The 16,504-nt window shown below is 34.7% G+C and overlaps 3 protein-coding genes across 4 annotated transcripts; 1 reads left to right on the top strand and 2 right to left on the bottom strand.

Moving 5' to 3' along the window:
* The first annotated feature begins 139 nt into the window (after positions 1-139).
* Positions 140-1,189, top strand: LOC107958402 (uncharacterized). The gene has a single exon (XM_016894165.2). It carries the CDS (start codon positions 708-710, stop codon positions 1,056-1,058), a length of 351 nt encoding a protein of 116 aa, XP_016749654.1. The 5' UTR covers positions 140-707; the 3' UTR covers positions 1,059-1,189.
* A 657-nt stretch (positions 1,190-1,846) lies between these two features.
* On the bottom strand, positions 1,847-6,894 carry LOC107958401 (casein kinase 1-like protein 2). Its single transcript, XM_016894164.2, has 13 exons — positions 6,402-6,894; positions 6,271-6,311; positions 5,408-5,477; positions 5,149-5,297; positions 4,900-5,066; positions 3,991-4,052; positions 3,809-3,872; positions 3,647-3,731; positions 3,433-3,559; positions 3,206-3,288; positions 3,038-3,101; positions 2,729-2,868; positions 1,847-2,489 (listed from the first exon to the last, which is right to left on the bottom strand). Exons 1-13 carry the CDS (start codon positions 6,475-6,477, stop codon positions 2,190-2,192), a joined length of 1,428 nt encoding a protein of 475 aa, XP_016749653.1. The 5' UTR covers positions 6,478-6,894; the 3' UTR covers positions 1,847-2,189.
* Positions 6,895-8,322: 1,428 nt separating this feature from the next.
* Positions 8,323-14,583, bottom strand: LOC107958400 (probable phospholipid-transporting ATPase 4). Of its 2 annotated transcripts, none has more exons than XM_016894162.2 (11): positions 14,281-14,583; positions 11,724-13,635; positions 11,519-11,629; positions 11,137-11,413; positions 10,966-11,054; positions 10,744-10,816; positions 10,445-10,654; positions 10,190-10,315; positions 9,681-9,779; positions 9,385-9,576; positions 8,323-9,299 (listed from the first exon to the last, which is right to left on the bottom strand). In XM_016894162.2, exons 2-11 carry the CDS (start codon positions 13,511-13,513, stop codon positions 8,628-8,630), a joined length of 3,639 nt encoding a protein of 1,212 aa, XP_016749651.1. In that variant the 5' UTR covers positions 13,514-13,635; positions 14,281-14,583; the 3' UTR covers positions 8,323-8,627. The 2 variants fall into 2 exon arrangements, with proteins under 2 accessions (XP_016749651.1, XP_016749652.1); XM_016894163.2 differs by lacking the exon at positions 14,281-14,583 and adding an exon at positions 14,009-14,223.
* Between the last annotated feature and the right edge of the window lie 1,921 nt (positions 14,584-16,504).

The following is a 16,504-nucleotide window of genomic DNA, read 5'->3' as shown; positions in this document are numbered from 1 at the left end:
CAATATATCCAATCGGTGAAGAACGTTTGGGCAATGGCGTCTCCCACCAAATAATAGGTTTGATTTCCATAGAGAAGCGTTGGGCTGAGCTGTTGGCTGTTGTAGCCTTGTCTGTGTTTTACTGTTTACTCTCATTTTTTTGATTGTATGTATGTACATATGGTTCAATTCGTGAAAAAAAAGAGCAGATAATGTGACCCACAACAGTAGCTCTGTACTCAAAACTCAAAAGTCATCACTCATCACCATCTAGCAGGGTGAGTGAGGACAACCCATATTTTAACAGTTGCATAAAATTCACAACCCAATCAAATATTATTATTTTACACAATCTCATATCCCTTTTTCAACTTCAATAGAAATATGTATACCTTGATTTCCTTCCATCTAGAAGACGCTCTTCATTATCAGTGTCAAGGATGGACACCATCACAGGTGGCAAGTACACACCAATGACCATTCAAAATAAGCTGCCTGCCCTCGTGCAATGGCCGACTGCCTTGTAAGATAATATAAAAGTAGAAAATGTCAAAAGGCTCCACCCACGAAAAAAAAATAATTGCCAACACTAAAGCCCATAAGCACCCCCACTTGAGCTGTTCCCACTTAACCCCCCCCCCCCTTCTCTGTCTCAATCCAAGTAAAAAAACAAACCCACTGCCGCAACTTCATCCCTTTCCACACCTCCCCATTCATTTCTTTGCTTTATGGAGGGTTTCAGATCCAAATCATACAGGGATGGTGAGATGCAGATGGATAGCTACTACTATCAAGCTAAAGAAGGAGGGCCAAGGAACATGCAAGACCTCAGATGCTACAGTGCCAATTATGCCAACTCTGTTCAACCACCAAATCAGCTGGGCAAGGAAATTAAGATGAAGAAAAGCAAAAGCACTTTTGGGTCTTCTTCAAAATCATGGAGCTTCAATGATCCGGAGCTGCAGAGGAAGAAAAGGGTTGCTGGTTACAAGGTTTACGCGGTTGAAGGCAAGATGAAAGGGTCTCTAAGGAAAAGCTTTAGGTGGATCAAAGACTATGTATTGTATGGGTGGCGCTGATTCTCAGCTGCTTGTCTCGATTTTTCTTTTTCTTCTTCGTTGGGGTTTGTGTTTGACTATGTCGGTGAATGGCAACTTTGGGATATGCGAAATTTCCTTGAATCTGGAATTTTTCATAAGCTTTTACAATATATAGAGCATAAAGTATACTTTGTAGAATTTTAATTATAGATGATCTGAGTACGTATTTCTCAAATTAGTGAGATTGAGGTCCTCAGCGAAATTGAACATTTTAATTCATTTCCTTAGATTGCATTCTATCTAAAGAGGGTCTTGATAATCTGCCATCGTCAATGATCTTGTTTCTAATTATTGGTGGACCATCAATTTAGATGAATGAGATAAAAGCAATTCATAAGAATTAATAGAAGATTTGAACTCTCTTTTTCAATCTCATTCTTTTTACTTTTTCATAAGGTTTGAATAAAATAAAATGGAAACTCAAATTTTGATTTTGAATATGGCTCATCAGGTGCCAGCTAACCCCACTAAATAAATAAACAAGATTTAAAATCATAACCACATGATTAGTGTACCCAGACCTGAAATCCGAATGGTGTAGACCAACCGATTCCATGGATATTTTTTAATGCTATTGATGTTGCATTAATATTTAATACTTAAAGTGAACCTCTCTTCCCAATAATGAATATCTTGTTCAAGAACCTGCTATTTTTAGATGTTGGTTAAAATTTTCGGCAATTGTTGTATACAGCCGTTTATTATGATGTAGCATGATATGACGATTTCCTACAGTAAATTAATAAAAGCAAATTACAATATTGATATAAAAAAAACCCTACAAATAGCCTGCGTATGAATTTTAAAATATGTTACATGATCTACACGAGTACATTCAACAGAGAAGGTAGCAAAGATTAAAAAAAGGAAAGCTGTATATATTTAGACAAAAGTACCGTGCCCTAGGTTTTTATAATTTCTATCATTGGACATCCCACTCTTCCTCATTCATTCTCTCTTTATTACTACTTACAGTTATAATTCTCAACTTCAGTCGTCTCGTCTCAGATTTTTATAAAAACACAATAAACAGAACAGCTTCTGCTCCAAGTATGCCATCATAGATTTTGTTGGCAGCAGGAGATTCAGGCAGGCTGAGTAGGTAGTACGCTAATAGTGTAACCTTTCTTCGTTTCTAAAATGCAGGCTTTCAATGCCCCTCACAGCAGACTCTACATTATTTATATTTGAGGTGTTCCTACCAGAAGATGGCCGCTTGTTCTCTGATGATAACACAGGCGAGTTTCTTTGCCCACTGGAGATTTTCTGGAACGGCCCTGCAGTTGCATCGGTTGTACGAAAGTGAGAGCGTTCAGAGTCACTAACTGCGATTGCTGCGGCATCACGACTGCTAGAAACAGCAGCTCGCCTCGAAGATCCACTTGAACGCAAGAAATTAGAACTAGACAACTGCACAAGTCAAGGGAAAGGGCATTCAACATCAGCTACCATCATACAACAATTTTTGTTGGAAAAGTAGAGAAAGGAAAGATGGAGGGTGGGATTCTTCTAGTAGCACAAAGATGCAGGATTATTTTTAGAGAAACCAATTTTTCTAAATCATAATGTCAAAAACGGTATTACACAATGAGAAACAGGCAAAACCTATGGGAGATCTACCCAAGAGGAGAAATAATACTAATTATTACCATAGGATCTTTAGCAGCAGAAAGATCATTAGCTACTGGACTTTTTTGTTTAGCTAAACTTCCAGAATTTGCAATCAGGCCAGAATGCCTCCTGCGTGTAGGATCTGCTGAAGACCAACCAGAAGGTCTGGTCTCTTCACCTGTGAAAAATCTACCATATCATCATGTTGCTCCAGATAGACCATGGGGCATTATCTAAAAATACTATGTGACTGAATATACATAAATGAAAGAAATAATCAAGCAAAAAAAAAAACCTATTGCAATATATGACCAGACAAACTCAGGAGCAAGAAAAATAGAACATGCCTGACTGCCTATCAGCAATTGCACCTGCAGGAGGTAAGCCAGAGCTAGTTCCAGCACCAGGGCCCTGGAAAACATTTAAAAATGCAACATACAATCAATAAAAACTAGTTGAAGGTGGTGCAAAGAAGCTAGATACCATTAAGTTACATGGTTTGGCAAACAACTTACAAGAGCACGGGTAGGAGGATTGGCAATCTGAGATTGCTGATACTTTAGGATTGTCCAATCAAACACGTAATCAAACTGGAAACCTGAATTAAGCAGAAAAGCTAACAACTTGAGGAAAAGCTTCATAGAATATTATTTCAAGATCTAAAGTTACAGTCAAGTATTACATCTTACAGAAAGAGAAGGAAAAAGAAAGGAAAGAACAGCGGGCATATAAAAGTTTTGACCTTCACGAATGAAGAGGTCTCGGAACAAGCGCTTTAAATAAGAATAATCTGGTTTATCATCAAACCGTAGGGATCGGCAGTAATGGAAGTAGGATGCGAATTCACTAGGATAACCTCGACACAAGGCCTAAGAAAAAACCAGTAAGTTTTACACACAGAATCAAGTTGCTGAAAAAGGTATGAGAAGCACAGCTATAATCAGACAATAATTTACCTCAATAGAAGTTGATACTTTCTTTTCGCTGATCTTGTCATACTTTTGCTTCTTAGTTCCAGCTCTCAGTCCCTGCCAAGGAAGACTGCAGACACTGGGTTATAACTAAAATATCCCGACAGCTTTGCTCTATGTGAGATAAAAGCGGAGGATGATAGTTACCTTCCCCTTAAAAAATACATTAGAACAAATCCAAGTGACTCTAAATCATCCCTCCGGCTTTGCTCTATAGAATGATACAGCAAATGAGTTAGTAGTGCAAGCTAGAATGAAATATTTAACAATCACTCTCCAGGTTATCTGACAAATGAAAAAAAAGGTTGAAATTGAAAAGAATGTCCTACCAATTCCAAGGTGAGTGTTCATGCTTGCATATCTTGCAGTTCCTGTCAGATTCTTATTTTCTCTGTAATAAATACAAGCACATCAAAAAAATTTTAATCCAAATGTCATAGATTTATAATTTAGACTCACAAAATCAGTATAGTACATAAAGGTTGTACCTGGAAAACTCTTAAATTCTTTTAACATTCAATATTAAATATTAAAGGTTTTGTTGGAGAAATGGTGAGCCTCATTTAGCATTCAATTTTGAACATTAAACAACAAACAATAACAGCATAAGTACTGTAATAATTATTGATAAAAGCTCACGGATCTACATATGGAAGCATTCAACTTTAACAACTAAGTGCTCAGTAGTGATAACCTATTCCAATGAAATAACTTCTCATATCAAATTTTATAAAGTACAAACAGAAAATGGACAGCCATCTGAAAAAAGCAGAAATGATGTTGCTGAAGATTAGCCCAACATCTAGGTGCAAGATGAAGGGGGGAAGACAAGAATAAGAAGTGTTAAACCTGAGGGGAGAAGAATCAAAATAGAAAAAGGCAAAAGACATACACTAGAATTGAGATGAAACAGAAAAAGATTTATATATACATATATATAGAGAGAGAGAGAGAGACAAAAGTAGCTATTAATAATTCTAATTCATTCAAACTTAAAACCTTGATAGAAAGCCCAATATATAAGCAACCTTAAACAAGTTTATTTCAGTGGAAAAATTAAAAAAGCTCAATGTCCTAATACAGTAATATAAGCAACCTTTATAGGAAGCCAAATATCATAAAAAACCATAAACAACTTTGTCATATAAAAATCGTATCAACTGACATAACTTCAGAAGCACCATTCAACTTCAAATAATTAAAAAAACCACCAGCTGAGAGTACTCAAATGAACTAACCTATAAGGAATATGTTGATGGGTTGAAGTATCTCTGTACTTCTTAGCCAGACCAAAATCAATGATGTAGACCTGGTTTGCACGCCTCCCTAGACCCATGAGGAAATTGTCTGGCTTGATATCTCGATGCAGAAATGATTTTGAATGAGCAAATTCAACTCGATTGATCTGATGAGAATGTGCAATTACCAAAAACAATTAGTGAAGCTCTAAGAAAACATACCAGAATAAATAATGTAGGAAAACTTACCATCTGATCTGCAAGCATGAGAACAGTTTTGAGTGACAATTTTCTACTGCAGAAGTTGAATAAATCTTCAAGACTAGGTCCAAGTAAATCCATCACAAGGACATTATAGTCACCTTCAACGCCAAACCATCTCACGTTTGGAATTCCAGCTGCCAAAGATAGAAGTAGACATTTAATTGTAGAAAACAAATAGGCAGAATAGAGCAAATCAAACTCTTCCTATTTCAAAAACTCAACAAGCAGGAAAAGTAGTCCTTACTTCCTCCCTGAAGTATTTTATACAACTTCGATTCATACATCAACTGTGGATGCTTGGTCTTCACATTTTCCTGAGCAAAACAAAATATCATCAATTTCTAAACACAATCCGTGCAATTGAAAACACTATAAACAAAAGAAAGTTGCGGAATAAATTGCATTATCGATACCTTATAAGGGAAACATTTTTTAGTACACACAACAGTCAGACGAAAGTCATACTACCTAGATTCATTCAGATGTATGATTATCATTTGATCACTAAAATATCAATAGAATCACCACTGGCTTGGAGAGTTCAACTTCAATATGCTATCATGCAGTTGAGCTTGGGAGAAGCTCACAACGAAAACTGCTCAAATCATTATTATTTAAACGCTCTGGATGATAATGGCATGATTCAAGCTCTACAGTTCAATGATATTATGAAATATATGCAAAACCCACATGTCCTTGTTCACGACATGCAAGTGGCTTTAAGTAAACCAGTAGATAAACACAAATCTAATCCCTGTGAATAGGGTACACAACGTAAACTATAACCTAATAAAGCTTAAAATTCAAGGCAAACTATAACCCCAATAAAATAATCTGAATAACTAAAAGTCGAAGTAAGCGATACATACTTTTCTACTGTCTCTACAGAATCATTACCATACTTGGCAGTAAAATTACCATTGACAAACAATTCTTAACACTAACAGCATTAGGAGGCAAAAAGAAAAGCTATATAGCTGCTTATCTACCGTTAAACCCTAGAAGGTTTTCTTTCGTTGTTCACTAAGACACTAATAAAAAATTGCAATGAAAAACCAAACAAATTAACATAAAAAGTCGAAGAACTTGAAAGAAGAAAAAACTTACAAGCTTAATTGCAACTTCCTCATTCGTTTGAATATTGGTACCTAAAATATAAAAGGAAATTGTCATTAAAAAAAAACAGAACTTCAAAAGGCAACAAAATAATAATAATAATAATACGAATAAGCACAAACCAAGATAGATCTCTCCAAACGATCCGCTGCCGATCTTTCGACCGAGCTTATACTTGTTCCCAACTCGCGGCTCCATTGCAGCCGAATTTAAATAAAAACCAAATTAGAAGGAAAAACCTAGTCTCCGTTTTTTCTATCACTCGGTAACACTCAATTTAAGATTAAAATGGAAAAAGAACACCCTTGACTTCACAATACAATTTACCCAAAAAAAAGCAAGTAAAATAAAGGAAAGAAAAAGAAAAACAATGGAAAAAAAAACCGAGGGGCGTGTAATAAAAGAAGGCAGGCAGTGATGGAGTGGAGGGAGAGCTGACGATATGATGTGATGACTATCAGGAATCAACGGCTGTAAGGAGTTATTGGGGTGGAGGACAGTGGGGACATGGAGGGGAATAAAGATGAAAACTTTTCTCTCCAACTCCTACAGAAACTTCAAATAAATTAAAATAGTAGAGAGAGAAATAGAAGGCGAAAGATTGCGGGAAGCTCTTTTATAATTATTATTAAAGGGTTTTACACACTTTTAACATGTACTATTTTTGCTAATAAAATTATTGATGTTTTTTATTGAGCTTTGTACCCATCGAACCCAAGCTTGTTTCCTTAGGCTCTATTGGAGGATCGAAACGTTGCAGTTTTTATCTTTTTCTTCTTTTCACTTTTTTTCCCTTCAATTTCGGCAGATGTTTCAACTTCTTTTCTCCTTTTTAATATAAAAAATGGAATTTAGTTTCTACTTTTTAATAAAAAATAAAAACTAATTCATTGGATACTTATCTTACTTAAATTAAATATTTGAATTCAAACTTTAATCTTAAGCTTCTGTTTTTCTGTGCTTAAAAAAATCATTTATGGCTTCAAAAACACTTTTAAAAGAAAAGTTATGCAGAACAAACTGTTTTTTTTTAAATTTTTGACTTTTCAAAAAGCACCCCTGAAAAAAAGAAGTTAAAATTTTTAACTTTTTCTTTTCTAAAAGCACTTTTAGTACTTAATTACTTTTTCACCCCTCCAATAACATAATATTTTTCTTTTTTTTGGTGTTCAATTACAAATATGTTAAAATTATTAATTAAAAATAAAAATATTTTTTTGAAATACTAATTACAAATATTTAATGATTATATTTAAATATTTAAAATGTAGTTTATATATTCTAATTAAATTATATAAGTAATTAATATGTATTACTTAAAAATATTTAAAATTTATATTTCATATATTAAAATATTAACAACAAGTTATAATAATTTTTTTATATTCTTACTAAAATATAATAATATTAGCTAATTTAATTTTTATTTAAATGCGTATTTTAATAACATATCGAAAATAGACATTTTATTTCTCAAATATATTTTTTAACAACAATAAACACTCAAATTTTAAACTAAACTTTTCAAAAGCATCAAAAACACTTTCTCACCCCACTTTTCAAAAACACTTTTTAAAAGTATTACCAAACTAGCCCTAATTTTTTAACAAAAGCTAAAATACAGTAATGTGAATTAAACCTAAGAGCTTTATACAAATAAATCGTGTCTCACCGCTCTTACCAAGCTAAAGACCAGGTGGCGATTTGTAGAATTACCAGACATTAAGAGTAAGGTATAGAGCAATGTCCGGTTTGAAGCTGCAGTTACGGGCCCAAACCTAGTATGAACAGCACACAGCAATCCAAATATTCTACTTTTTTTCATAATCATGTTTACAGCATTAACTAGATTCTGAGACCTTCGTAATTTCATGTCAAAATCTTAAACTATTTTTCTTCTTGTCCTATTGGTGGATTAGGTTTGGAGAACACCACAACGAAAGTTGAGACCTGTTCTTACCAAACTTCAATAAAAAACCCAAACTTAGGATGTAAGGTAATGGATCAACAGAATGCAAAAAACATACAAATAAGGAAGACTGATTTGGTTCAAAAACCTCTGTTTTTTTTTCTTTACATAAACGGTTTCAACATTGTACATTATACAGAGTAACCCTAAACAAGCTGACATAAAGCAATGGAAAACAATGAGGAAGGTATCGACTATCTTCACAAGCTACAAACTCTTTTAATGTACATATAATAGCACTAAAGGCCTTTGTATAATGAATGTGGACTTATATGACCTAAAAAAGATCAGAAAATGAATAATAATTAAGAAAAAACTATAAACGGCAAGAAAGAAGACCCTAAAAATCTTCCAAAAGAAACTAAATTCATGAGCAATGCTATGATTGACGATGTGGACTCTGTATTTCCATAGACGGTTGCTTTCTTTGCAACTTCCCTTTTAGTTGCCTGATCTTTGCATCTACACGTGCTGTGAAGCCGATCTTGGTTTCTTGTCTTGCCTTGGATCTCTCCCGAGACCACATGCCTTGGTCCTCGACATCTTTCTTGTAGAACTTGATCTCTTGGATGATATGATGGTCCAATGGGTGGAAACATCTTTGGAAAGATATATGGGCCATGTAGGGCAGATTGCAAGCAACAGTTACTAAGAGGGTGGCCGACCAATAGATGGGTGCCGGAGCAAGAGCTTCCACAAGGATTTGGTAGGCATTACCGGAGATTGTGGGAGATATCATGCCGTAAACGAGAAGGAACAAGTACCAAGCCGAAATGCTGCCCCATATTAGGAGGTGCTGAATCCATGTGAAGTGGCTCATCGTAAGTGCAATCTGGCAATTGAGAGCCCAGATAATGCAAGTGAACATTGTTGTTCCCAAAGCAGCCATATCAGCTGTTTGGCCACCAGCACAGAAAGCTTGGTCATAGAAGATGATAATATTGAGGAAGAAAATGATGAGGGAGGAATATAGACCGTTTCCCATCCACCCGAGTATCCTATACCAGTCAAAGAACAAATTTCTAGGTCCTTGCTGATATAATGCAGGAAACTGCATCAGAAGTAGGCTAAAGGTTATAACGAGGTCACCTGTAACATCGATGAATTGCTAATAAAAGAACTATCTGCAGACTTACCTGTAAGCAGACCTCAGAAGAAACATCTTGCTCAAACACTCCTAGTGAGATTACAGGCAATGAGGTAAGAACAACATTGAACAATAACATATACCAGTCATCATACACTGATTGTCCAGAAAAGCCTGTGAATGCCTCAAAGTAGAAGAGGGTGAGACCAAATGCTATGTTCTTGTAGAAGGAATAACAAACCTGAACAAAAAATGCCAGGCAAATTGGTACAGAAATAGAGGATGATCGAGACTAAAAAAAGCACAAGAAATGAAACACCAGTGAAGACAATCCACCAATATTACCATCTGTGCAATCCTCTTATAACACCAGTGTCCATGGACAACAAGAAGCCTTTCCAAGAAACGAAATTGGGCAACAGAGAAGTCACTGGCCATTACAGCCTGCAAAAGGGAACAAGCTAGGTAATTCACCGACATGCAGAAATAAAATGGTTTAAGAAGCATTGTATCAAGATGGAACAGCAACTATAGTACTTAATCACAATGGTTAAATACATCAAGCAAGATATAGAAGGAAATGTTTTTCAGCAGTTGACGAGGATGTAATGATGAACATTTTAGCAAGTCGGAGCTCCTAACCGTCAAAAGAAGCTTAATCATATCATGTATTCTGAGAAGGATCAAGTGAACAAATTCCTATCTAAAAGCCCAACTCTAATGAGATGATCTCTCCTTTTCTAAATTCATAAATAAGGAATATTCTTAATGAAAAACCATATAAAAGATTAATTTGCTACTACCATTAGAGGAATATACTGAAACTGCAGGAAGAATGAGTTAGATATGCTAACCTGCATGCCTTCCACACCACTGATGCCAACTCCAATGTCAGCTTCTTGAATCATTCCGACATCGTTTGCACCATCACCAATTGCTAAGGTGGTTTTCCCGGTCCCTTCTTTTACTAATCTTGTCACCTGGCACCAAGAAAAATGTACTAAATAAATAGAATCCACAACAAGGTCTCCTCTTTCAGGAATATCACCTGATTTTATCCTTTGATAACTTAGAGAAGGCTAGGAGAAAAGGAAAGGAAGAAATCTTACTAGGGCCTTCTGCTTGGGAGATACACGACAGCAAATAACAGATGCACATAAAATTGCTAAGCCTAAGAATTGCTGTTTCATATCATCCTCCAAGGCGTAGGCAAGAGTCTTTCCATCAATGATCAATGCAAATGCAGCATGTGGATCTTTTTCTAGTTTGATCATTTGTGAAGCATTGGTAATTTGCATCAATATGTTTTCCTTGATTAGCTGATCAGTAACAAAAAGCAACAATACTTCAAATGAAATCAATTTCCTGATAATAAAAAACCCAGTCCTCTTTCACAAAGAATACATACAGTTTTGGTATCTGAACTAATTGCTGTAATGCATATCTGCTTCATGCCTTGTCTTAGCAGACTGCAAGCAAATCTGCATCAGAAAAAGAAAAAGAAAAAAAGAAAGAAAGAAACTTTCACTAAATTTCTTTCATTGAGAACTTTCCATTGAGAAACCCAATTTAAGGTTCCCATCAAACAAGGTAACAAAAGGAGCCCAATATTAAATGCCAATAGATATACCCTATATTTATAGCAGTTTCCATCTTGTCCCCCGTCAAAACCCAGATCTTCAGACCAGCTTGTGCAAGTTTATCTATACACTGGGGCACCTGAAATATGGAGAAGTTGAATCAGGTTGATCTAAACCAAAAAAGAAGCTTCTTAGAGAAAGAGAGCAAGGATAACACATACCCCCTTCTGCAATTTGTCTTCTACAGCAGTAGCGCCAATGAGAATCAAATCCCTCTCCATCATGTCTGCAACCTTTTCAAGCATTACCTCTCTATCAGTCCCAATAGAAGTTTTTGCTTTCTGAAATTCACTGTTCCAAGCAGAATACTCAGACTCATCGAGCTTTCTATAAGCCAGTGCCAAGGTACGCAATCCAGCTTCTCCATACTCATTCAAATGCTTACTGGTATCTTCCTCGTAAATTCTTCCATTCTTTGCTAACCGGTCAAAAATAATGCTGGATCAAAGGGAGGAACAATATATTAGTTAAAAGCAAAGTACACTACCTTCGCTTTTAAATCTGTTAATAAATTGACAAGTTTAAAAGGGTAGAGAGACAAACCTGTCAGCACCTTTACAAAAAAGAAGAATCTGCCCATCTTCATCCCTTACAATTACTGTCATCCGCTTTCTTTTGCTAGTAAATTCCAACATGTTTAGAATTTTGAACTCCCTACAAGATGCCCAAAGGACCACTAAGATGCTAAAACAAAAGAAATTCTGTAGAAATTAGCAAAGAGACTAAAACTGTGCAATGGCATCCTCACCTATCAATGGCTTGTCCCGAAGCTGAATATCTTTCACGGACAAAAACACTTGATTGAGTTCTTTTAAAAAACTCAAAACCAAATTCTCTAGCTGCAACTAGAAAGGCTCCTTCATCAGGCGACTCTGCTTCATATGTATAAATGCCAGTCTCGTCATTCAGTTCAGGGATTGCAGTGTGACAAACTGCTAATATTTGGAAAAATAACATAATGACGTCTGCATTAGGCTCTTTCAACCAGTTCCCTTTCATGATGCGGCCATCTTCAAAGCTAAACCCTTTTATGGGAGATTTATGATCCTTTTCATCTTTGGAAGGAACAATAGTCTCAAGTTCAATTTCTTGCTGTTTACCTTTTTGCCTGGAACAAGTTGATCTTTCTGCATCCCGATCCTCAAGGTCATTCGCCATCTGTTGTGCAGCAGCAAGTTCAACTTCACTAGAGCGCACACCATATGCGGTACCAGCAATCGAACATTTGAGAAAATCCATCTGATTACATGTCAAAGTGCCTGTTTTATCTGAAAGGATAGTATCAACCTGGCCCAACTCCTCATTTAAATTTGATGTCCGAGCATTAGCAGGAGTCCCAGTTTCTTCATCATACATTTGTATGTCTTGATTGATAAAGGTTGCTTGCAAAACCTTCACCACCTCAATTGAAACATAAAGTGATATAGGTATTAAATAGCCATAAAGAATGAGGGCAGTGACCAGATGGGAAACCCCTGATACTCCAGGCTTTTCGGGATCATAATAATCATCAGTATTCTTGGGTTGCAGATACCACCAGTCTGGCATGTAGTACTTTGTTCTCACAGCAAAGCCAATAGAACTAATCAAAGAGATAACTAGAAGAAGGCTGAAAAGAACATATATTACATAATCCATTTTCCTTTCTATTCTGCTCCTCTTTGAAGGGGACTTAGTGGCATTCTGCATCACTTTGCTATCATGACCAGTGAAAATCACAACTCCATAGACAAAAGCTGTATTACGCAGCTTCGAATCTCTAAGGAGAATTTGGCTAGGGTCAAGAGCAAAAAGTTGACGATCATAATCAAAATTCCCAATAAATGAGTAAAGGCTTGGGTTGGGATCTTCACATTTAATTGTTCCTGTGAATCTCCTGAAAGCCTCATCCTCATCCAAAGGCAAGGTTACCTCCAAAGCTCGCTTTACCTTCAAGTTCGTCTCACCATCCAAATTCATAGTCTCCACATAACAAATTCCGTCCTCATAACTTGAGGACAAGAGTAGCAGATCTGCTGGAAAAAACTGATCCTTCTCCACTTTCACCACATGTCCAACCTGAAGCTTCTGCCACGACTTATTTCCGAACACACCTTCTCCCTTATGAACTTTTACTTTCCGAGAATTAACCTTCATATCTTGTATAAACCTTCTCCAATCCTCCAAAGCTTCCTTTGCCATACTAAGCCCTACAACAAAGGCCAAGGGAGCTATCATGCTCACAGCAGAGAACGGGGAAAGCGGTGTCAGCGAAAGAATTGCAGCTCCAAGGAAGTACAAATTGGCAACTCTGTGGAACTGTTCATACAAAGCTTTAGGTAAGAAAGTGATAAAATTATACTTGGTTGTTGATATGTAATTCGATCGATATTTAAAGGGTTTTTTCTTGTGCATAAGGGGTTGGTTGCAGTGCACAACTCGTGAGTTTCCATGGCCTTCGATAGAATGTGGTCCTTCTTCAGTGGCACTTGGCTTATAACAAGAGAAAGTATAGAGATGACTCCATCGGAGCCTCGCTCTTATCCTACCCCGAGGCATCTCTCAGAATCAAGCTTTAAATGAAACAAGCACACAACTGTCACAAAGAGAACACCCAGATCTAGCCTCCAGTGATGGATATTAAAGCAGCCACTCCTTCACGATTTTCCTTGCTTTATGAACTGATTGCACCAAAAGAAAACAACAGATGGCAATCAGACATAAGTATGTAACTACTATTCACAAATTGAAGCTTATATCAACTAAAGTTACATAAAAATGTCAATCTTCAAAAGTTACATATCTAAATTACATTCACTATTCTTGTATCACCCAGATTTGAAAGTCTTATGAGCTATAACAGTTTTGTGATAAAAGAGGAATTAAGAAAAAGATGAGAAGAAATCTACATTGGTAAAAGCTGCGAAATTGTTTTTTTTTATTTTAAAAAAAAAAAACTGAAAGAACCCCAAATGTCCATTCTAAACGGGGGGAAAAAATCCTGAATTCAACATAAAATAATTAAATTTGGTAGCTGGGAAAAACATCCCATACCCAAGTATACTTTTCACTTCAAATATCCAAATTAACAGCTAACCATATTTGAAATCATGAAAATAAGAGTAAACGGACAAAGGAAACAATGCCCAGCTAAAACTTTGAAAATAGGTGAGCAGATCATTGATATTTGAACCAAAAGAAGAAACCCAGATGGTCCAAGTTTCGTAAAATTTTAGCAAAGCAGGAATTTCATGAAAAGAAGGAAAAAAAACACTGAAGAAGAAAAGGGAAGTCCCAAATGAAAATAAAAAAATAAATAGAGGTACCTTGAATGTGGAGGCCAGTTCATCTTCAACACCAAATTATAACAACGAAAAAAACATTGGCGATAACCATTCGAAAAAGTAGCCAATACAATTTGTAGATCAAGCAATGAAAGAAGAGAGAAAAACACAGAGTAAGATTTTTTTTTTCAAAAAAATAATAAATTGATTAAGGGAGATAATCTAGAGAGAGAGATAAAAAGGCAGGGTTTTAGGCTTAAGCGAAAACAGATTTTCTCTCTCTTTGAATCACTGACCGTAATTCCTGGGGTGCCTTTGCGGCTGGCTCTTCTATAAATAAATAAATTAATACACTTCACTTTTTTATTTTCTCTTTTAAACTTCTTCAATTTTTTTTAATTTTTGATTTTTTTTGCCCTTTGAAAAATTTAAGGTTTCTTTTATTCTTTTTCTTTTTTCAAAAATGACATGGCATTATTTTGAAACCTTGTTTCTTAAGAAATGAAAAAAAAATGGAACAGACAAATACGAACCAATATTTTTTTTTTCTTTTTCTAATGTTTGCTGTTTGTGGGCCCTTTTGCATCCTACGTGGCAGACACTTTGCTCAGTCTCACTTTTTTTTATTACTTTTTATTGTTCCCTCGTTCTAGGTTTTGCATATTAAGTTATATACCCAAGAAATTTATTCATTTTATAAGGTCCAAGAAAATTATAATAACTCTAATAGAATCTAATTTTGCAAGTAAAATTTTTGACAAGTGGATTTACCTTTACTTCATAATTAATAAGGAACGCGTATACATAAATGTTAATTTATTTTTAAAATTAAACCAAACACTGTCACTCGGACACGCTTATAGTGGTTCAATTACTCTAAATTTTGTTAACCACGTTCTTTCTATTTATTAATTACATTATAAATGAAAGAAATGCTATTTATTATAATACGAAAGATACTAAACCATCTCATTAGATGCTATAGATAACAATTTAAAATATAATTAAGTTAAAGGTACAAATACTATAAACCATTTTACGTAACTAAAGGAAAAGTTGCACAGTAGGGGTACAATCACACATAAGTTTTGTTAAATCTGAATAATATATATGAGTATTTCTTTTTTTATATAATTGAGAAGAAGAATGAGATGTTCTGATATCGAACCTAATTTTTCATGCTTAATATTATTATTGATATAACATTTTTTCATGTTTATATATTATATACACTAATAGTTATATTTATTCAACATAAAATAATTTGATCATATTTATTTCTTTAAATATGTATACTTAAATTAAAATTAATATGTATAATTATATAAAATTAAAACTTATATATCAAATTACATATTACGTCATTAAATATGATTTTCTTATTAAACTCTTATTCTTACAGCCTGGATTAATCCACGTGGGCATAAATGAAAAATATTTTTTAAAGGAAATTATTTGTATTTTTAAGCATAATTTCCATTTTGTTGTTTCTTTTATAAAACATATTTTAAATTGGAATAAATATTTGCTGAAGGACAAATCACAACCGTGTTTGATATCTGTTTCCAGGAGGCAATCAATAAAAAGTATTTATCAAATGGCCGGTCAAACGTGAAACATGCGAAAAATAATATTAAATCAAATTGAATTTGAAATCTCTTCCCACAAAATATTTCTATCGGACGGCTGTGAGTGAAGACCCAACTGATGACCAGAGAAATTTAATTTCTTAAAAAAGGTACAATGTGGGACACCACAGTAAGTTCCCCCACTCTTTCCCCATGATGATAGGTTTCTGGGTTTTTTTTTTTTTCCTTAATTTTAATTTTGTGATGAATTTCTTAATTTTAATTTAGTCAGCTTAAATGCAGGCTACAGCCTGCATGAGAAATATGTAGGGTTATTATTTTACCCCGTCGTTGACTCTTTTCCATTGTTTTGTTTTTTCCTTCAGACATTATTAAGTGCCGCCCTTCTAAGAAAAATTCAGGTTAATTTTTGAATGAAGTAGATGGACGATTATAGATAATTTTAAATTTTATATAATAAAAATGTATGGATTGTATTTTTAAAATTATTCAAATAAAAAAGTGACCATAAGAAATTTTCTAAAATAGAAAACAAAAGTTAATAAAAATTATTTTCAGTAAAAGCGTGTTTGTTAGCAACATTTTCTAATACCATGAATTGATTCTTCTACTAAAAAACAAAAGCCTATTATTTTTATTAATAAAGTTAATTACATCACACATTTCTAAATTATAAA

Source organism: Gossypium hirsutum, chromosome A05 (genome assembly GCF_007990345.1).
Source record: "Gossypium hirsutum isolate 1008001.06 chromosome A05, Gossypium_hirsutum_v2.1, whole genome shotgun sequence".
NCBI classification, from domain to species: domain Eukaryota; kingdom Viridiplantae; phylum Streptophyta; class Magnoliopsida; order Malvales; family Malvaceae; genus Gossypium; species Gossypium hirsutum.
The sequence above is the reverse complement of the archived record's forward strand: the minus strand, read 5'-3'. Positions and strand labels throughout refer to the sequence as shown.